Consider the following 22,859-nt stretch of genomic DNA (forward strand, 5'->3'; position numbering starts at 1 on the left):
TGTGTGATCACATGGTCACATGGTTTCTATGGCAACATGAAATAGGGGCTTGATATTTGTGGTTTTGAAAATGAGAACTTTCGATCCTTGATTGCAGTCAATAGGAATCACTGATAAAAGATGTAATTTAAATCCTGAATTTCCAAATTCTATAGCCAGGTTTACAGTTCTAAATACATTTTTCAAAAGAACTCTGTGCTGTAATTGGTATCCTCGCCCCAAACAAAGGCTCTGGAACAGACAGGTCTCAGGAGATCTTTACAAGCTGGTCTGGAAAGAAATAAAAAACCACTGTATCAAGTTTGTATAGAAATATTTGAAACCTGTATACATCCACCCACAATGAAAAAAGGGATTACTTTCCCTAAAGCCGAACAAAGAGCCCAGATTAGTAGAAAACAGAAGAGTAATACTCTTAGAAAGTCGGACTACAAACTGCTAACCTACATTTCCACTACTCGTCTTCAAACAAGGATTTCAAGTCTTTCTACACAAAACACAATCCTTTTTCTTGAGGATAAATGAAAAAGCAAATGTCCAGGTAGAGATATTACAATCCACCGATTATTGAAGATAAATTCCCTTATGCTTCACGATTAACATTACATTTAAAGATATACATGACACACCACTTAAAGATATTTGTAATATACTGAGCGGGTTGGGAATGAAACGCCTTGAAGTTTACCTTATAAAGGACCAAAAACTAAGTCAGCCATTTAATGTACAAAACAAAAGGAAAGAAAAAGAGCAATTAAAAATGAAGAATAAAAGAGCATGAAGCAAAACTGTCAGGGTATTAAACAAAGATGGGAGTGTCTATCAACTTGCATTAATCTGACCCACTGTAAGGTAATTCCAAATTAATTTATAAAATCTGTTAACCTACTCTCTGTATATTGTGTTCTGAGAATTTTTTTTTACTGATTACAATGTTGCTGTTTCTTATACTTTTTTTTTGAACTCCTTATACCTGTAGATCCTCTGAAAACAACATCTCCTGATTATATTTCCCGGCTTCTGTCTCTCAGGACAAATATTACAAGCTCGCTATCGATCTAATCAACAATTGGCTCGACCAATTGATTTACAACTGTCAGGGTTTGATCGACAGCAATCTAGTCCAATCAGAGCCACGCATGAGACGTTGGGGAACCGGAACGTGCTGCTGGGCCAGCCAATGGGAACGCAGCAGACGCCAGAGATTTATTTGACGCGGACCAATGGGATTGAAAGTTTGTACGGCCGCAGTGCCGCGTAGCTCCGCCCCTGGAACCTGGAGTAGAGGGACTGTACCGCGTCCTCCTCTTTCCGCGTTCACATGTTTAGTAAATAAACCGGGAACCGGGACCGGAACCTGGAGGCAGCGGGTCAGACGGAAGCCCCCGGTAGTGATGGCGAGGTAAAGCTTCATGAAGCATTGAAGCTTTCCATCCAATTGGTTCACTCGTGGGCCGAAGCTTCATTTGCTCCACTGCGCCATCAAAGTGGACAATAAATGGCAGCCAGAGCTCTATATATACAGGTGCATCTCAATAAATTAGAATATCATGGAAAAGTTCGTTTATTTCGATTATTGAATTCAAAAGGTGAAACTCATATATTATATAGATTCTTTACACACAGAGTGAAATATTTAATTTCTTTTCATTTTGATGATTATGGATTACAGCTAATGAAAACCCAAAGTTCTGTATCTCAGAAAATTAGAATATTGTGATTGTCCAGAAGACAGTCATTGACACCCTCCACAAGGAGGGTAAGCCACAAAAGGTCATTGCTGAAGAAGCTGGCTGTTCACAGAGTGCTGTACCCAAGCATATTTATAGAAAGTTGAAGGAAAAAGTGTGGTAGAAAAAGGTGCACAAGCAACAGTGATAACCGCAGCCTTGAGAGGATGGTGAAGCACACGGCCATTCGAGAATTTTGGGGAGGAGTGGACTGAGGCTTGAGTCAGTGCATCAAGGGCCACCACGCACAGACGTATCCAGAACATGGGCTGCAACTGTTGCATTCCTCGTGTAAAGCCACTCCTGAACCATAGACAACGTCAAAAGCGTCTTACCCATGGGCTAAGGAGAAAAAGGACTGGACTGTTGCTCAGTGGTCCAAAGTAATGTAAGTAAATGTTGCATTTCATTTGGAAATCAAGGTCCCAGAGTCTGGAGGAAGAGTGGAGAGGCCCAACATCCAAGTTGCTTGAAGTCCAGTGTGAAGTTTCCACAGTCTGTGATGATTTGGGGAGCCATGTCATCTGCTGGTGTTGGTCCACTCTGTTTTATCAAGTCCAAAGTCAATGCAACCATCTACCAGGACATTTTAGAGCACTTCACGCCTCCTTCCGCTAACAAGGTTTATGGAGATGCTGATTAATTTTCCAGCAGGACTGGCCCACACTGCCAAAATAACCAATACCTGGTTTAATGACCATGGTATCACTGTGGTTGATTGGCCAGCTAACTCGCCTAACCTGAACCTCATAGATTCTCTATGGGTTATTGTCAAGAGGAAGATGAGCGATACCAGACCCAACAATGCATACGAGCTGAAGGCCGCTAACAAAGTAACCTGGGCTTTCATAACACCTCAGCAGTGCCACAGGCTGATCGCCTCCATGCCACACCGCATTGATGCAGTAGTTCATGCAAAAGGAGCCCCGACAAAGTATTGAGTGCTAATATATATGAACATACTTCTCAGTAGGCTGGCATTTCTGTATTAAAAATCCTTTGTATTATTGGTCTTATGTAATATTCAAATTTTCCGAGATACTGAATTTTGGGTATTCATTAACTGTAAGCCATCATCAGCAAAATTAAAAGAAATTAATGCTTGAGACATTTCACTCTGTGTGTAATGAATCTTAATAATATATGAGTTTCACTGTTTGATTTGAAATATCGAAATAAGTGAACTTTTCCATGATATTCTAATTTATTGAGATGCACCTGTACAGTCACTGAGGCAGAGTGATAATGACACCATGGCTTCGATGTGTGACGCTTGGAATTGAAAAAAAAATGAATGAAGGATGTTTGTGACGCAATACATAAATTATGAATTTATTAATATGGTGTCTGTCTTTATGATACAATGGCAGGGTCAAAAGGGAAACGCTATATTAAGTCCCAATCCACAAAAATGGGAGGGGGGGGGAGGGGGGGTGTTCCATTGCGGCCGGCTCGCAAGCCTCTGATCGTCACCGCCTACGTCATCAACACAAGTCTGGATCCGCGCTTCACAGAAACCTTCCTGGATTACTCGAAACACGCTTCGAAGCCGCGACACGAAGGAACACATCGCTAGCATCCGGCCCGGGTAGCGAGCTGTTCGACGAGTGGCTGCGACTCTCGCCCGCAGTTCATTCCGCATTTTAACTTCACCGAGCGGCGTGTTCCGCCGGGTTTCTCCCCCTCGTCGCCCCGCTCACTCACACGTCCCTCCCGCGTGAGAGTCGCGGCCTGCGGCGTCGCTTTGGCCACGAGGAGCCCCGGAACAGCTGGACCAGGGCGATGGCGGAGTTCGGTAACGGAATGACGGAGGAATCCCTGCTGGACTCGGACCCCGGACATCCCGAGCTGGAAGACCAGGGTGTCGGAGATGAAGAACCGGGGCTAGAAGAGGGAGAGGCCTCGATCGAGGACCCGGTAAGTGAAGGGCATTGTCTGAGCCCCGGGAGCCCGCATGGAGGACCGGGGACCGCCGGGTCAGGTCCGGTCAGGTTGTGAAAACAGGCGGACGGTCGATTTGTCTTTCTTTCGCTAATCGAGGGTCACATGCCGTGTGGGATACTAGTAGTTGCTTGGTCGACGTTTACCGCCATTGTGGTTCACGCAGTGCAGTAAAAATGGGTGGTGACATGCGTGGTGCTGGCAGCCATCTTGGCGCAACAGCGGCACCAGTTTCTCTGCGCCAGGGAGCAGCTCGAACCGTTGGGGGAGAAATACCCGTCGCGAGAAAAATGCGAGCCGGAGAAGCCGTAGAGCGTCCGGGGCTCGGGTAGGACCGGCCGGTGCGAGTCCATCTCCCCGGGAAGCCGACCTGCTCACGGTAACGGAATGCTTTGATCCAGCCCCCCGACATCTTTCTCCAGCCCGGGGCTGCGGCTCCAGCGCCGGGGTGGGCTCCTGCTAGTGACCCGGCGGCGAAGGGCTATCAAGAGCCCACCGAGGCATCAATTGAAATGATCAGCGACCCGTCGGCCATTATCTCCAGCCACAGGATAGAATGCAACGTTTGAATGGGGACCTGCCGTAAGAATGGTCGCTGCAGCTCTTACCACCGGAGAACCGGGGCTCCGGCTAGCTAACATGCCAGCCGCCTTTAACAAAGCTGGGGTGGAGGTGGCTCCCATGCACCTGACCAGTCGTGTTAGACCACATCTGGTGTCCGGCATCAGCGGGACATGAGCTCTGTGTGGTGCTGTGCGGAGATGGTGGAGGATGGCACAGCCGGGGCTGCTGGATTTCATTGAAGTCTTGGTCTTGTGCATGTTGGCTGCAGGGAGGATGCTGCGGTATTTCAGAGGGCTGGGTTATTGCTCCCACACTGTCCTGTTGGACCGACCGGGGGATGGAGGGAGGACAGGGGGTCACAGGATATGCGACAAACGTCATGGTCGGGTGTATCATTCCAGCAGCCCTGTTCCGAATGTGTGTGTGGAATCCTCCTCTCCGCGACGATGACATGTGATGTGTCAGGTTATATCGTGCACATCATGCTACCACGAAACCATCGTGCAGATTTACTCATTTGATCAAGTCCTGGTCCGTCTGTGTCCCCCACAGCTTTGCATTATACACCGCCAGCACATGCGGCAGCTGTGGATGCAGAGTGACTCCTCTGTGCTGCAGTGCAGCACTGTCAGACAAGGAGGGTCGTCTCCCATCGCTGTGCTCACCAAACGAATATTTAATGTGGTGCCAGTCGGCGTTGTGTTGCTTTCACGCTTGTCCTCTGACCCCATTACCCCCCCGAAATACCTTTCCGATTGTGTTTCAAAAACAGGGTGTAGTTGGGTTTCCGCTGCAACATGGTCGATCTACTGATTGATGTTGATATTAAGAGAGATAAGTAGCAAATACCCATGGTCAGGTGCATGAGCCCAAAGCAATGTGTCCTCATTTGGGTCCTGTGTTTTGTCATAAATGTTGTTCCTGAGCGTTATGAAGTGCCTGGAAACATAAAGCTGTGTGACAGTCATGTATTCATCAGTATCCATTCTCTTTTAGTTGCAGCTGGACAGTGTTATGGCCGGATGAGGCACTTTTACTTCATTGCCTTCGGGTCAAGTTGCCACAGGCAATGACTTCCAAATTTAGGCTGGATAGAGAAAACAACTGTGTGAAACCGTGCATCCACGGAAAAAACAATGAAGCTGCAGAGTGTGGATCATTGTGTATATTGTGAAACGCTTACACAGTTTTAGATCGAAGGTGTGTTATAACAGCACCAGCACTCACAAGTACAACATCTTGATGCAGAATCCTCACTGCAGTGTTATGACACATAGTTATTGTGCCCTTTTCTCATGACAGCATTTTCATCGTTGTATTTGTACTCGGCCAGAACTTGTTAGTGCAGCAACTGTGTCACTGTAAAACTGTGTATGAGCTCTAAACAAAACGGCATCTGCTTTGCAGGAGCTGGAGGCAATCAAAGCTCGGGTCCGAGAGATGGAGGAAGAGGCAGAGAAGCTAAAGGAGCTGCAGAACGAGGTGGAGAAACAGATGAACCTGAGCCCCCCACCAGGTGTGTATGTGCTTTAGAGGTAGATCACTGCTTTCTTACCATATGTCCACATATGCTGTCTTTCTGCCATACCATAATAATCCCATTTATCAGATCCTTTGTACCGTATGTCACTTTTAATTAGTAGTCCCAAAATGTCTCAAAAATCATCATACAGTTGAATCAACAGCTCTGCAAGTAAAGCCTGAACATGCTGACCTTCAAAGAGGGAATGTATTACAGTAATAGTGTATTAGAGTATAGATCTATTAGTTAAACATCTATGTGTCCTTCTCTGCCCTCAGTCAATCTGTGACTGGGACACAAGTCTATGTGGTTTATAGCTGCATACTTGATGTAGTAATAAAGAAATTGCTGTGAACTGTAACTGCACTGTGCTGTTAAAAGGCAGTTTGCTACATGAAAAATATAAAATATAGGTCTATTATTCATGCTCCACCTACACATCCATGTTTACATCATTGGAAATTTACATACGATTTAGACTTTGTATACAGCAACAGTTAAAGTACTGGTGTTTTATCAAGCTTAGATACAAGATGGAGAGATTGAAGACTTAAAATACCCCAAAACCAGTTCATCTTGTACGAAAGCAAAACACATTGTAGATGCTTGTTTTTATAACATTAAGTCAGGAACAACACTTAAATGTCCTTGTTTAATTGAAATATTTTGTCTCCTGTGCACACCCATGCAGTCGGCCCTGTCATCATGTCCATCGAGGAGAAGATGGAAGCAGATGGCAGATCTATTTATGTCGGAAATGTGAGTAACTGTCTCTTTGTCTCATACAGATGTTATTTTTGGCCATATTTGTCTTGTTTTACTTTTTTTAAGATTACACCACATCACTCTCTATTTGCAGTAACACTGTGAAAGAACAGTTATCAACTCCTGGATACCAGGACTTTATTATTGCTATTTTAAAGACACTTATCTTGACAGAACTCCTTCGCTTTTGAAGCTATGTAAATTTCCTGTTTGCTTTCTGGCAAACAATCCTATTAGGTAGTGAACTGGTCACTGAACACGACCGACAGGTTTTGTTTCCAGTCTCAGCCACAGAGACCTGGTTTTTCTTCAGAGTGGTTTTGTACACGCTCTCACTGACATTTGAAGTTTAGATATAACTTTGTCTTCACATTGATGTGTTTGTTTGGGAACTTACAATTGACAGTGTTGCACCGTATCAATGTAATTACTATTGGACTTTTTCTTCTATTTTTGAGGAATTATTTTTCAATTTGAGACACTGTTGGTTCAGTGTCGCATTTTTAAAACATTTAATGTAAATCTAACAACTTCAAGAGAGCTATTAACTCTTTATAGCCACTCTTCTTGAGTTGTATTTACACCGCTGTCTGTATAGTTGTTTCTTAAATGCATATGCTAAAGACTTAGTCCTGATGTCTGACCTCTACCCTTTGTTTCTACAGGTGGACTATGGTGCCACTGCAGAAGAGCTCGAGGCTCATTTTCATGGCTGCGGTTCAGTAAACAGAGTCACCATCCTGTGTGACAAATACACAGGGCATCCCAAGGGGTAAAAACTACCATTCTAACCTTTTCACTTTGTGGCAGATGATGTGTTGATGACATGTTATCTGTAAAGAGATTACCACATTCTCACTGCTGGATGTTTGAATGTGATGTCTTTAGACCATTGTTCCACAATTTAGTCAGTTGTGGTTGTACGATTTTATCTGGGTTTTTAAGAAAGCATCTCCAGGGGGTATTCCAGAAAGTTGGCTTAGTAGATGAGGAAAAGACTGAGTTTTCAGTTACCATGGTTACTGTCTCTATGACTCCAACGTGCTCGCCGGCAGCTTTTCTACAACAAACTTAGTTTGTTTCTGAACTAACTTAGAGCAGCTGATCAAGAACCAAACACTTTCCATCGTCAAGTCTGAGTTCATTTCGCGTCAGATTATGTTTAACCTACTTTCAGGAACAGGCCCTGGCTGTCTGTGTAGAATCCTTGGTTTAGTGGCTGGGCTGAAAAGTCACAGTAGCTCCCAAAATAAACGTTGTGGATTGGTTATCAGAATACAGTATGGTTATGCCTATAATAAACCATGCTATTATCTGCATGTTGCTGCTTGTTTACCTGTGAGTGCTGCTGCAGTGGAGTGACTCTATTTTCATTCTGCAGGTTTGCCTACATCGAGTTTTCAGACAAGGAGTCTGTAAGGACAGCCATGGCTTTGGATGAGTCCCTTTTCAGAGGAAGGCAGATAAAGGTAAGAGATTTTAAAGTGTTAAATCAAAACAACTGAAAGGTTCAATTGTCTTTGCTTTGTCTTTTAAAGGCGACATATTATGCTCCTCAAGTTCTTCTTTCCAGAATTCTGTTTGTAAAAGTTCTGCAAAGCTTAAAAGCCCAACGTGCACAGTAAAGGGAGCTTCTGAAGCTCCTGAATCACATGGTTAGTCTGGCACACCCCCTAACAAAGCTAGGTGACGCTAAGGCTAACATTTCTACACACATTGGAAGATGCTGGCCCATTACAACAGGTTCAGCTGACCAATCAGAGCAGTCTGGGCTTTATTTAGAAGAGGGCCTTTAAGGATGTTTCAGACAGAGGCTGAAAAGAGGAGATGTGGCAATGGACTGTCTGGGAAAATTGAAGTTTTCTGAATATTTCAGGATGTCAACATTAATTCCTAGGATTTTAATGACTGGTTTAGTTTTTGCCTTATATGGATTTTGTTTCTGTAACCTCCCCTCTCCTCAGGTGGGCGCTAAAAGAACAAACAGACCAGGTATCAGCACCACAGACCGTGGCTTTCCTCGGGCTCGCTTTCGATCACGGGGAGGAAGCTTTTCGTCGCGCGCACGCTACTACAGTGGTTACACACCACCCAGAGGCAGAGGACGGGCCTTCAGGTGAGCCGACGCTGAGGCGCCTCCACTTTCACACCTGGGACAAAACTGCACCTGCATGTTGGCACTTGCAGAAAGGGAGGACAGGGCACAAAAGTGAATTATAGAATAGGGATGCAGATACGGAGAAAGGAAGGAATTGTACAGTTTGGGCTCGTAAATTATGTTCACATATGAAGGACTGGATAGGCAGAGCAATTGCAATTTTAATTGAGACGAGGAGAAAAAAGTCCTTCCCGATAAGGTATCATAGAGGAGGTAAGTACAATCTAAGCACTTTCAAAGAAGAAGTAAAACATTTCTACACATTTAAAGTGTCTATATTTCAATTAATATTATCAAGTTTTTGTATAATGAGTCTGAGATTTGATAGGATTAAGTCAAATTTACTGATGGTACCTATTTATTTTATTTTTAGTAATTTATGGATTCTTCGTGATGCAACACATTTTATCCTTATTTAACTTGAGGGACTATTTTTCTGGCAGACTTTGGTTAGAAACAGTGTCACATTAGGTGTGGGTTTGAGGGGCTCATTGCATGCCACATCACATGAAACCATTTCATTGGAGGCAAACTTACACAGTGCACATCACTTTGTTCTTCCCAGGCTCTAATGCACCCAGTAAGGCAACGTCCACACAATGGCCATTCAGAAGAGCATTTCAGCTCTGTATCAGAAATATTGTCTACTCTGCTTTGGTTGATTGGTCGCAGAAAATACTGAAAATGAGGAACAGCAATGGTGCAGAGTGTGGGTGACTGTATTATCATTTCTAAAAGTTTGGTCAGCCCGTCCACATTAAAATACATCCTGAAATTAAAATGCAACTGTTTTTCGAAATGGCTCTGTTTTATGGGCTGGAAACCTCTGGAGTTGCGTGGACAGTGGGCGTAAACGTAGCAGATGTGGACGTAGCCCAAGTCTAAGCTGTTATTGCGCCAGTACCCCCTCAGTCTCCTGAAAGGTACTGGTACCAAGCTGGGCTTGATGGTTTTGTGTCTTTTGGAAAGACTGTGGTTCCTTTTCATAATTGGACCATTAATGGTCGAGTGCAAAACAACTTACATTGCTGGGGTTTGAGCTGTTTGACCTGATGACATTGACTCTCTCAGCTACAGCACTGATGCTCCAGTATGCTCAGAACCTCATGCAGGTAGAAAACACAATGCTACAGCTGGTGTTTTATTAATATTTACCTGTTAAAGCTGCAATATGGTCTTCCAGTACTGTGATCCATAGTGAACCACAAAGGGGGCCTGACTTCGATCAGAGTGTTGTTCACTGGGTTCCTGGAGGGGTTCTACACACAGCGTTGAGAAGACACTGGGATTACTTTGGTTTTAAAGGGGCTCTGCTTCAGAGCTCTGCTGTGGGGCCCTGTTTCTATTAGAGGGCCATGTGGGGTTTGTCACTGCATATCTGGTGTTTACAGCATGTGATTAAATCACAGGAGTTGACTTCAAACTGGAGCTGCAGTTTCTGTTGATGAGATGATGTAAAAAGTAATCTGAGAATGCGTGGGTGGAACGAACAAGCTAACCCACTGCCCCTTTAATGTAAACGTACTGCAGGCAGTGAGTAATCAAGGCTACTAATAATCTCACTCCATATAGGGCCCATGGTGGAGCTCTGTCTGTGGAGCCATCTTATTTTTTTTTCTGTTGAGACTGAGAGGCAGTGTGGTGTCCGTCATGTTGATCAGCATGCCCGCTTCCTCACACATGCACTGAGCTGAGAAACAGAGAGGTTCTGATTTGATTGTCCCCTGGGTCATTTTGGCCTTGGTTCTCCTTGTGAGATGAAATAGCAAATAGGGTGATGTGAAGTTTAAATGATTAGAAACACATTTTAGCGGTAAATTGTAAAGAGTCTTAAAATCTTCATGCCGAGGTTGCTATTATAGTGACGACCAGTTTGCCAAGTTGTTCTGATAAGCCCCTGTTTAATCTTGTGACCTTACTCTTGACTGTAGTATTTGCAAGGAATTCCCATTCTGCAAAATTGCCCTTAGTAGCAGCCCGGAAAGGTTACATGTCTGTTAATTTCTTTGTGAGAAAGAGTCTGAAGGCCAAGGTCAGAATCCCTCTAATCGCTCTGTGTACTCCCACACATACCAACAGACCCTAACCCTGCCGCTTCACTCACTGGGATTTGGCTGAGCTGCAAGACAAGGCACAAAGTTGATTTGTTATTAACCCGCGTCTCCAGGAACCAGGAAGTGCTACTGTTAATGAGTAGTTAACCTACTGTTTCGACTTTAAAAGCTCTTAATAGTGTTAGTTTATAGGCTTAACTAAGACTTATTGTGCTTGTTGAGCTTAAAATTTCATTAATGTGATAATAAATATACTAGTTGACATCCGACACTGCAGAACAGCAAAAAAAAGGTGCATTCACTTAGGATATTCTAAAATTTCAATTGAAAGGTTGAAGGCTCAGGCTCTTTAAACAGTGGGATCAAACTGAACCAGGTGTCTGTTATGATCGTGCTCCTTGCGTAGGATATTGTTAAAAACTGCACAGTAGACCTGCCAACCCGTTAGGGCTGCAACTAACGACTATTCTGATAGTCGATTAGTCACCGATTATTGAAACGATTAATCGACTAATCGGATTATGAATGACACAAATTCTCAATTGCTATTATTTAGCAAGCAGCTTTTAAATTTAGCTTGAGGTTGTTCAAGGCATGTGATGACTGAAAATAAAGGCAATAAAGATTGTGACTTCATTAACAAAAATGTCTTTTAATAAACTTTGCTGCATATAAGGGTACTGTTGACACAAAAGCAAAGAAAAATCAAGTTTTTGTTCATTTAAAACCAAGGACAGGCAAAGTGCTAATAAAAAATATTAATTTAAATTAAAGTTTCCCTTTTTACTGTGAACCAAGAACAGGCCAAGTGCTGGTACTAAAAATAAATTAAAATTCAAGTATCTATTTTTCGTGTTAACAAAAAAGGACAGGGAAAATAACATTAATAAAAACATCAACAAACGAAACTACAGTCTTCTTCAGACTAAATCATTTTGATTAAAACAAGACGTTTGTCAGGCAATAGGATAATATTTCGCTTTTAAACTAGTTAATAAAAAGTTTAAACCATATTTTTGTAATGGATGCTAGAATCCTGCGCGCAGGTATATACGTGTATATATAACTTATATATTATGTTTATATATAACATCTGACAGAGGCGAGTCCGCATCGTCTCCGTTACGAAGTCACACGTGCCTCCTCCTCAAATGCGCGTGTCCTGCTGCCCTGGAGAGCAGGTCCGCTGTGCAGATACTGCAGGTAGTTTTTATCGGGCCATGTTACGGGTGAAGTTCTCCCGAACTTTTTACTTCCTGGTGCGCGACTGCGCGCGGCAGCGGACGCCGACATTGGACCGTGTTTTGTCGCTATTGCACATGCGCGACTTTCAGAGATAAGAAGGGAGCGAGATGGCTCACTCCTCAGCTGCTTTCATCAGCACCTCCGGTAAAACGACGTTTAGTTCCGCTGCGCGGCACGAGAAACACGCGCTATGACGTCACCAACGATTCATCGACTAGTAAATTCGTCACCGACTATTTTGGTCATCGATTTTTGTCGATGACGTCGACTAATCGTTGCACCCCTACAACCCGTACACACGGTCATCAAAATACACAGATACAATTTGTCAGTAGAATTTCACCTTACACTGTTTTGTTTTTTAATAATTTTACAGATTTTAGTGATGCACTGAGTGCGCAAAAGAAGAGTTTGATGGGTGAAAGGTTGAGTTAAGTTCTTAAAGTTAACAGGACAGACTGCCCAACCAACAAAAGTGGATTTTGCACAATCCTCAATACTGATATTGATTAGAGTCATCAAGGATTAGCAGATAAGGGAAGATCGAATGATTTGCATTTCTATGCCTCAGCACCTGCTGCAGTCTGATGCATCAAGTTTTTAAGTTTTCCGTCTATGCCACTCCTGACATATCTCAGGAACACTGAGGGGATTTTTTCAAATTTGGTACAAAGATTTACATGAACTCAATGATAAACTAACTAGATTTAATTGGAATGGTCACAGTCATTTCTTAACTAAGGGAGATGTCCAGTCCAAAAGCTTTGGCTTACTAATTCAATTTCATTACTATCTATGACGGTGTGGTCCAAATGTGTGATGATTTGAGATAGATTTATGATAATTGATAATTAAGAACCCACTTATCAGAAACATGAGCATTTGGAAAAACATCAGCATGATAAGAACTAACTAATTAATAGGTACCATCTTTTGAAAATGTTTATATAACTAGTACTTACATCATTTTAGTTTGGTCTACATGCTTTCTTACATGGAGGAGGCAAGGTGTATGACCTATACTGCTGCCAGCCACCAGGGGGCGATCCAGATGTTCACTTTGTTGAAATTGAGGCTGAATCAATTAGAAATTAGTTGTCAAAGGTAAAGGTCACTGTGATCTCACAAAACATATGTTTGGCCAATGGAGTTAATATTTTTAACTAAAACAAAATACCCATAATATTTTCTCTTTAAATTCCTTCAAAGTTACTCTCTATGTGATTGGACAGACATGAATGAAGAATAACAGGAAGTGCTCTAGTTGGCGTGAGATGTTAAAAGGGAGAGATGTGTTAATATGAAAATGGTATTAAGATAAATATAGATATAATGAACACCTCTACACCCCGCACACAGACGTACATGAGTATTTCTTGGCATTAACTCGTAGTCCAAGACGTTTTTTCAAGGTTGGCAGGTCTGTTACATTGTGAATGTAACAGACCTGGTTACTTGGTAATCATCAGCCACGGATAAGAACTGAGACTGGCCTTGATTCCTTTGTTGGTTACATCAGGAATTCATCACCAGTCCAAGACTGAGCGGCAGACTGGTGTGAAACTTAATGGCAATTCACTGGTGCCTTGTCTTGTTGTGGGAACAAAAGTAGTGTTCACAATCTTTGTTTTGACCTGTTGTGAGCTTGGGAGGATTTCAGTGATATTGATGAGGGTATCGAATTGTTGATTGGCTTTGTTTTGTAAGATTTAACAGTGTTTTCTACGCAGGCTGATGGAGAGCCTCTGGGTGGCACTTGTTTAGCCCTTTAGGTATTAAAGTATGTTTCTCTGCTTTCACATTCATCAACCTCGTCAGTGATCTTCCCAAGTTGGCACAGTGAAAAGGAAAGATTTTAATGTGACCCAGAAGACTTGTAGATTTGTGATGTGGAAGAAGCTTTTTTTGTTCTGCCTGTGCTTATGTGGAGTGTGTGTCTTTTGCATGTACACGATCCTACACGCACACAGACTCAAACACACACACACGCCTACTCAGATTCACCCTTACAACGTTCACACCCAGAAACGAGGGTTCATTACTGCAGCCTGACCTCAGCATCAAGCTAATGACCACTGGTTTAAGTCCCAGTGTGACATGTTGTTTACCACTTATAGATGTGTGTCTGTGTGTGTGTGCTCGCGTTTCTCTCAGGATGTATCGAGGGTCTGCTACTGATTGTCTTGTGTTTGTGTGTGTCAGGTGTTGTGTAAAAAAAAATGTGAGTCCTGTCACCCACCTTGCCAGTTGTGTGTGTATGTGTGTACATGGCATCCTGCTGGGGTTTATGTGTGGTGCTGTTTGTCCTCACGGTGTTTCCCCACAGTGACCCCCAGAGGCGGCTCTCGAACAGAGAGACTTAGAGAGAGAGAAAGAGAGGGAGAGAGAGGGGCTTTGCTGTACCCTCACCCCCCAGCACACACACACACATACACACACACTCACACACACACACTCTTGATGGTTTTCTCCTTGTATCTGGAAACCAAACACTTTTCCTCTCCTCACACAGCTGCTCTCAGCTCTGTACTATAATGCATATTGATTATATGTAACAAAGACACAATACCTTTAAGATGGTATGTCTTTATTTCTGAGTATCTTCTGTTCACCTTCTCTGCACACACACACACACACACACCTTGATATTATAACAATCATATTATATCACACCAGGAAATTGGTGTCGTCGCCAACAAAAAAACTCACCCTCTTTTTCTCTCTCTTTTCCAGGGGCCGAGGGCGAACATCATCGTGGTATTCCCCTTACTAAACACCCTCCCCTCCCTCCCTCCCCCCCACACTCCCTTACTATCGCCCCTCTCCCCTCTCTGTTCCCATTAAAAAAAGAAACACACACACATACACACACAAACACACACAGTGAAAAAAAACCTCCCCCCATATCCTTCCCTCCTCCTCCTCCCCAACAATAAAAAACAAAAAAAAAAAGAAGAGAACTCCCGGAAGAGAGAGAAAAAAAAGAAAAGAAAAAAAAAAGAGGAAACCCTGTGGTGGACAGAGACTGACTGACTGCCGCAGTGTGGGATTGTGTGTGAGCGTGCGTGTGCCGAGGTTGATGCGGTCAGCCCTGGTAAGGTATCAGCAGTTTGGCCGCTGGGATGAACAACATGGTGGCTGATTTCTTTGTTTTTTTTTGTACTTTTTTTTTTCCCGGGGGGGGGGGCTGTGATGGTATCTCAGGCTGCAGATGTGTCTCCTTCGGTCTGGCTGTGACCTCCCGCTTTCACTCCTCCATCACTGACACGGCCCACCCACCCACTCACCCTCCACCACCACCAGAGAAGTGGGAGGGAGCGGGTGGGGCGGGTGAGGCTTTTTTTTGGGGGGGGGGGCATCAATAACGAGGTTAACGTGTGTTCATTTTTTTTTTCTTTTTAATGTACCGTACATGTGTGAACCTTCCACCAGCCAGAGTTGTTGTTGCTGTGTTTTTCAGATTGTGGTTTGGAGTATTATGATTATTACTCCCCCCTCCCTCCCCCCCCCCCCCTTCAACCCCTTCTGTGCCCGCCGTTCTCACCCCTTCCTTATTTCTCATGCTCTCCCGCCCCCCCTCCTCCTCCTCACCCCTCTCTGTCTCATTACGTGTTTCTCTGCACAGCGTTGGACCCTCGATGTTCAGAGGGGTCGTTCTTGCATAGTTTTTTTTTTTCTTTCCTGTGGGTGGGGGTCCCCTCCTTCCAGCTCAGGCATGGCTACAGCTAATTTTATCCTTTCGACAGGCATCAGTGTTTTTTTTTATTATTATTTCGTGCAACCCCCCGACCCCCTCCATGCACTCCCCCTTTTCCCTCTGTGATCCTTCTCCCTCCTCCCCTCCTCCTCACCCTCCCTCCTCTCTCTGTATATTAGACCACTTCTTGTCGTTTCAGGTTTCAGGACCAGTGGCGGCTGACGACCCCTCCCCAGGTGGCGCCACCCCCACCCAATGTCTCCGCGGCGTCCCTCTCTCTCTCCGCCCCCGCTATGCACACTCACCCCATCCTGTCCGTGTGGGGGGGCGGGGGGCAGGGCGACCACAGGCCCGCGGCAGGGGGCATTTACTACAACAGCAAACGCTGATGATGCTTTTTAGTGCTTTTCACACTAATACACACACACACGCACCCACACACATTTGCGCACACACACACATTTGCGCACACACGCACCCACACACTGCAGTACAGACGGCCTGTAACCGGCAGCCAACCCTACACATGATTTCTATCCAGAGAGCTGAAGCCAACAGCAGCTGAGTGGCAGAGAAAGTGAGGAGGGCAGGACCAGAGACCAGGGTGTACAGTGCAGACCTTATAGCGCCCCCTTTCTCTGACTTGGCGCAGTGCAGTCACGGCTTGTCCGAGGAAGGCTGACGAGCTAACGGCATTGAACATTAATTTAATAAAAAAAATAAACTGAGTGGGCCGGAGCTGATGTTTTAGGGTGGGGTAGGTCAGGGGTGGGGGTTTGTGTGGAGACTTTCTTTTCTTTTTGAAAAAGGGGAGTGGGTTTCAAAAAAACGTTTTGCTTTTTTTAATTTTTATTTTTAACCCATGAGTCTGTAAGTAGGATAAAAAAAAATAAAGACATTGTGTAAAAATGAGATTGTGTGTCAGTGAGTTTCTCTGCAGAAGCTGGGTTGATTGATCCTGAGATGGAAACTCCTATGTGCTGATCTAAGTTAATGCAGTAAAGTGTCTGATGAATGAAGGAAAGCTGTCATCAATGGCCTCCAATACTGAGACTCTCCATGGTAACGAGTAAATAAAGGGCAGAGCCTCCATTTTAATTCAGTGGAGCTACTAAGATTAATGTGACGTGTACTAAAGTTGCCTGAGCAACAGCACATTTGCCCTCTTTGTTTAAACTGCCCCTCTGGAGCCAAACAATAATGGTCTTAATTTCTGTGGTCACGGCGGCACATGAATATCCCACAGGAGAGCTGGGCTGGTCATGTGACACTGGACCATCATGTACTGGAAATGTTGTGAAAATTAACCTAGAGGTTCAAAAAAAATGTTTTAATGTATAATTTCACAGCCTTTATATTTTACATTTCCACTTAGTTATGTGAAAGAATAACTCAACAGAATTGGTAAGATACTGGATAAATATTTTAATGGCGAAATCTGGAAATTATCATTGGACCCGCATTTGAGGACCACTGGTTCAACTAATGTGATTTGGTCCCTTAGCTTTATTGGCGTACATAAGGAAGACTAGAACCAATCCCACTTGATATTGAGGTGAGAGGTGGGGGACACTCTGGACAGGTCATTAAATCAATGTGAAGCAGGTCTGTTATTCCAAAGAGCCAATAATTACTAGAACCATTTGAATCAATATTACTCATCTGTGCTCAGTGAATGGGTTCTATCATGGCAGAGATGAGGTGCTGTGGCTCAGGAGTGAAAGCGGGTTGTCCACTAACAAACGGGTTGGTTTGATCACTGTCTACCCATACTGCAAATTGTTTAAAATGTATGATAGATGTCTGATAGAAAGTGACGCACAGACGCACTACGAATCTGTGCGAAAGGCAGAACTACTGTGTTCAAGACTAGAAAAACTATATAAACATATGTATAAAACAATCATTTAAACAGGACGCACTTAAAAGGTTTTACATTACTTGATGGTATATATAATAAACTCACGATACTGCACACATTCTACTCCCTGCAAATTTCTTCACAAATATGATTTGACATTTCCTTCACGTTTCTTGAAGGCCAGTACAGTGCTACAGTGTTCCTCACTCAAGAAAATTAGATTCCCGGGTAAACGTGTTGTTCTAGTGGGCCTCCTCCCGCAGGTCAAAGACATGCAGATTGGATTGAGGGATAATTGGAGACCTAAAACTAATTGCAGGTTAAGTTACCTCAAAGGATCAGTGGGATAGATGTTGGATGGCTGGATGTTTCTCACAGCTGACATTTTGAACCAGAACGGCTGCTCTGTTCCGAGTGTCCCTGTAAGTCAGGGCAGCTGTGCACGTTTACAGCACTATGAGACCCAAACAGCTAAATGAAACTCAGCCATCAGTTTTATTTACAGCATTTGCCACATGTTTGCCTTGTGGTCAGCTGGCTGGTGTACTTGTAGCAGCAGGTTGTGATTAAGGCCTTTTACATCAACATCTGGCAGCTTCAAGACATTGAGGATCAAACTGGACTGAACAGTTCCAGTGGCTAAACGTCGTCTGCTGTTTATTTCCTCATCGTCACAGCTCTTGGAGCAGCAGAGTTTTGATAATAAGTGTGAATCCTTAAATGACCTCAAACCTGCATTGTCTCAATGACGATCTGTGTGTTGCCTCTGATAGGGAAGTGATGTGACTGCCCTCTAGTGGAGGAAAATAAAACTTTTGACTTGCAGTAAACTTTATTTCACAATGTCAAAAACACTGAATGTACGCAAGTGTCGGGGAATTCATTATTAACACAGCGATGACAAAGTCAAACAGTGAACGAAAATGATGATGAGACGCCACGTTTCAGGTCTATCTGTGTTTCTTGAAAGCTGCAAAGAGAAAAGGGTGATTAGAATGATGAAATAGGATGCAAATAAAAGAGCAGATGCTTTGCTTCTGAAATATTTGAACTAATGACGTCACCGCAAATTTTTTAAAAGCATGTTGAAGACGAGATATTAGATATTTTATTTTGAAAAGACTGTTTTTAAAAAAAATTTCATATATTGATTATACATTGATTATATCTGTATCTTTAGAAGAATTTATACAAACTATCTAATAATGAATCCTTACCCTTTCTCTTGGTTTTCTTCTTCATGAGCTTCTTCTTCTTCTTGGGGCGAGCGCCCTCATCATCCTGCATCTAGAAAGACAAAACAGCTGTCTCAGACAAACCCACAGCCGTCGTGTCAAACATCAAGTTGGCGAATAGTCGGCATGAATAATTTAAAATGTCCTGTTCTGTTCAATCTGGAACAAGGTCCTGAGTAAATGCAAGTCAGCTGCTCTGCTGCATGATGAGTGGAGTTTACACCATCAGAACAATGTGTGGACTAAACGTCTCCTCCTCACTTCCTGTCAGAACTCACCTGTCTGCCCTCGCCACCCGTCAGCGCAGAGATGTCCCTGAAGTGGGTGATACCCTTCAGCTGACCGGACATGCCCATCGTGCCTCTCTTCCTGTTGCCCTTCTCTTGTTTTGATACGTTGAGACGCACCATCATCGACTCCTCATAATTTTTCCTGCAAAGAGGAAAAGACACCTGTCTTAGAAATGTTTTAAATAATTAGAAATTCAAGTTGTGAAACACAGAAGGAAGCGACTGACCGGTGTGTCTCATCGCGGCTCTCCCGATCGGTTTGGAAGTCTCGTCGGTCCTTGATTTCCTCGGGCGCGTCACTGTACTGTTGTCTCAGCTCCTGGATCACAGAGCTTCTCAGGGCCGATTGACGCTGTCGCTCCACCTGAGCCTTCTTCCTGTCGGCCTCAGTCAAATCACCGTCTGCAGAAAAAAACAGCTAATTCAGGGCTGTATCCTTCAAAGGCTGCATTTAAAAAACGATTGTGTCACAGCTGCGCGACTAGAATTTCCCATTCCACAGTCTCCTTTACAGCGTCCTTTCATCTCCGAGAAGTTCAGGATCCACCCGTTGGAGCCGTCATTTCCCGGAGAGGAACGGTTTTTCGAAGACTTAATGTAATGCAAGCAACGAGATGTCCAATGCTAGACATATGTGACACATGTTTAAACAAACAAGAGGCATAAAAACATTAGTATCATGTCCTAATGAACCTCTGTTGCTAGGCGACAGGAAAAATGGGGGAACAAGCAGGTGACACCGATCACAGAAATCCTCTGTAGACCAGAGAGCATCATTTTGGTTCAGCCCTCTCAATCTACGCCTCAGAAGGATGCAACTCCTGAATTGAGACACAGCTTGTATCTATCTTTTTCCCCCCAATTTGTAAAAAAACGGTGTCCAAAAATTGAAGTGCAGAACCAACAAACACAAAGTATTTCTTTCAAGTACTGTACAGGCCTTAATAACTTCTGTTTAGTGTTTTTTGTTCAAGTGCAAAGGGAGCGCGGGAGGGGGGGTAGGGATAATACTCAGGCACGGTACATGACGACCAGGATGTCGCCAGGATCAATTTAAGGATAAATATTCACATCGATCATTTCAAACTTCCACAGAATAAGGAAGCAAAGAGGACAAAGCGGTTTAAAAAGACAGACAACATTACCATAGTGCACGGGGGCAATCTTTGGTGGTATATATTTCCTGCCACCAGAGGTCGCTTCTGTCTTCTCGGAGACTGTAGCTGTACCGGCTTCTCCTTCAGACTCCTCAGATTCATTCAGCTGATTGATGGATCAGGACAAAAGGTGAAAAAATATTAATAAATAAACAAATACACATCTCTTACTATTTATAGACTATATGTGTGTTTTGTTATTTAAGTAGTGGTAGAGTGAGGATTTAATGAGCGTTGATCACATACAGGAAACAACGTCACGTGACATTCTTATTATAATGTTGAGGACTTACTTTGCTGGCGAAGTTCTCCGGATTCGGACGCAGCTGCAGCGGGTCGTTTTCAGCTGAAGTCAATAAAAACATGAGTCTCTGCTGTTAGCAAGCCAGTGTTCACAGGTATCATATGTGTAACTGAACGACAACATGCCGCTCAGCAGACAGCAACTGGGCATTGCAATTTATTCACGGTGAGTGTGAGAATCTGACATAGTTGTGGAGACTTAAGATTTAATAGTTGATAGTTTGTCCTTCCACTTTATTCTGCTGTCAAGTGAATCACATCGGTGTTTCTGATGTTTTAGTTACCAAGTTTAATGGGACTCTTAGTGTAACTAACTGAATATGTATTATTCTTACATTATAGTTAATTATAATTGTCATGTGATAGGAGCCTGATCAATCAGAGAAGGCTATGTTGTGCCCAAATAAATGACAATCATCAACGAATGCAGATGGCTTCATTCATCAGGTCTTACCTAAACTTCCAGTATTAGCTGTTCGAATCAGTTTGTCAATCTGGTACTTGAGTTTGTTGTCTAGGGGTCGCATCTTCTCCAGAACCTAAACAAGAAGAGGGAACATGAGGAACAACCTGCACCAGATGAGAATGAACAGATATCATTATTAGTTTTTTGTTATTGTCACTTTCATTACGACATCTCACCGTTCTGATGGTGACCACTCTGCTCAAGGCTTCGCTGTCTTTTATTCTGCCTCCTTCGCTCTTGATGCTGATCAGGTGAGTGAGGTCCTGGAGGTAGAAGAGCATCAGGTGATAGCGAAGGTCCAGGAAAGACAAACCCTGCAAAGAGAGGACAGAGTCAGGGAGGACACATTCACAGGGACAGAAGACATAGTACTGTATCCACACATGTTTTAAACAAAGTAGACAGAGAGACAGAACTTTGATGATACCACGGTGAAGAAAAGTCTTTAACACACTCTTATATTAATCCAACGCACATCTGTATGAACCTGCAGATGTTTTCATCCAGTGATCCTCAATAACAGGCGTGATAAAGTCCCTTGCTCACCTGTGATGTTTTACATTTCCCATCTTTGACTGTGGTTAGCAGCTCGCGGACGTGACTTGTGACTGAGGCCACCTGAAGAGAAAAGAGAGAGAGAGTTAGAGCCGCTCCAACCCCACAGCTCATCCATCAGAGACAAATACTCAAATCTACAGCTGTTTTATCAGAGACAAAGACTCAGATCTACATCTCCTCCATCAGAGACAACGACTCAGATCTACATCTCCTCTATCAGCGACATAGACTCACATCTACAGCTCCTCAATCAGAGACAAAGACTCAGATCTACATCTCCTCCATCAGAGACAAAGACTCAAATCTACAGCTCCTCTATCAGCGACATAGACTCATATCTCCATCTCAATGAAGGGGTACAGTCCTAATAAACCAACTGATGTACTAGTACTACACTGATATATCCAGTACCCCTGCGGTATTGCTCTGTTACTAACCGGGTATTAGGATATTCATGACTTGTTTTAATGGTGTCTTGTCGTCCCGTCAGTAATGCTCACTGTTAAACATGTGAGAACGGCGTGTTGTGGTCGTACCTGTTCCGTGAGGCTGTTCAGCAGCTCGACAGCTTTGGGCAAATCACTTTCAATGAGATCCTGTGATGAAGTCAAACCACAGTCAGAGACACAGAGACACACACAGAGACAGGAAAGTGAGGCAGGAAAACTCGGTTAGCTCGTGGCTAGCTGTTAGCATCGTTTTAAAAACTACTCCGACCAACACCTGAAGGTCGGTTTCAGAAAACACGTTGAAGACTTTAGACTTCAGTAGAACGTATAAAGAAATCACACTAATGTGTTTAAGAATCAGCAGCCGTACTCACGTTGTCAACAGGCGCCGCCATTTTGCCTGTCCCTACTCTACGGAAGCCGCAGCGGATCACGTTTGGCATTCGTGTAGTTTATCGCGTTATTTTAACTGTAAATAAATAATACATTTTACAACAATATATGACAGATAATTAAATAGAGTTCATAGATAGGCTTGACATATAACAGAGTAAACAATGTAGATACATATATAACTTAAATACAGAAGATAAGATAAATGAAACAATAATAATGGCTACGGTGCTTCTAATAACTGTAAGGTATCAATACATTTCAGCAGCTATATTGCTGTTTTATTAACCATTTAAATAAAGGAGTTAAAACGTAACAGCATTCAATAAAGACATTTGAAGGGTCACCAGTCATAAGATAGGCTGATTAATAATACTTGTTTGTTTGAAGACTGTTTTTCACTTATTTTGTACATTTTCCTGTTGGTTTTTTATTTTCCCCCTTCCTTTACATGTGTGAGTGAGAGAGAGG

The 22,859-nt window shown here is 43.3% G+C and overlaps 2 protein-coding genes across 3 annotated transcripts; one reads left to right on the forward strand and one right to left on the reverse strand.

The window, feature by feature from the left end:
• The first annotated feature begins 3,237 nt into the window (after positions 1-3,237).
• Positions 3,238-16,590, forward strand: pabpn1 (poly(A) binding protein, nuclear 1). 2 transcript variants are annotated; one of them, XM_061093796.1, is made up of 7 exons: positions 3,238-3,647; positions 5,643-5,751; positions 6,449-6,516; positions 7,188-7,294; positions 7,904-7,991; positions 8,487-8,638; positions 15,876-16,590. In XM_061093796.1, the coding sequence occupies exons 1-7, from the start codon at positions 3,513-3,515 to the stop codon at positions 16,063-16,065; spliced, it is 849 nt and encodes a 282-aa protein (XP_060949779.1). In that variant the 5' UTR covers positions 3,238-3,512; the 3' UTR covers positions 16,066-16,590. The 2 variants fall into 2 exon arrangements, with proteins under 2 accessions (XP_060949779.1, XP_060949781.1); XM_061093798.1 differs by lacking the exon at positions 15,876-16,590 and adding an exon at positions 14,713-15,295.
• Positions 16,591-18,350: 1,760 nt separating this feature from the next.
• On the reverse strand, positions 18,351-22,395 carry ngdn (neuroguidin, EIF4E binding protein). The gene is made up of 11 exons (XM_061093888.1): positions 22,370-22,395; positions 22,083-22,142; positions 21,535-21,606; positions 21,165-21,302; positions 20,977-21,061; positions 20,513-20,565; positions 20,208-20,325; positions 19,290-19,464; positions 19,051-19,204; positions 18,755-18,824; positions 18,351-18,507 (listed from the first exon to the last, which is right to left on the reverse strand). Exons 1-11 carry the CDS (start codon positions 22,388-22,390, stop codon positions 18,488-18,490), a joined length of 966 nt encoding a protein of 321 aa, XP_060949871.1. The 5' UTR covers positions 22,391-22,395; the 3' UTR covers positions 18,351-18,487.
• Between the last annotated feature and the right edge of the window lie 464 nt (positions 22,396-22,859).

The sequence above is a fragment of the Limanda limanda genome, chromosome 20, assembly GCF_963576545.1.
Source record: "Limanda limanda chromosome 20, fLimLim1.1, whole genome shotgun sequence".
NCBI lineage: Eukaryota > Metazoa > Chordata > Actinopteri > Pleuronectiformes > Pleuronectidae > Limanda > Limanda limanda.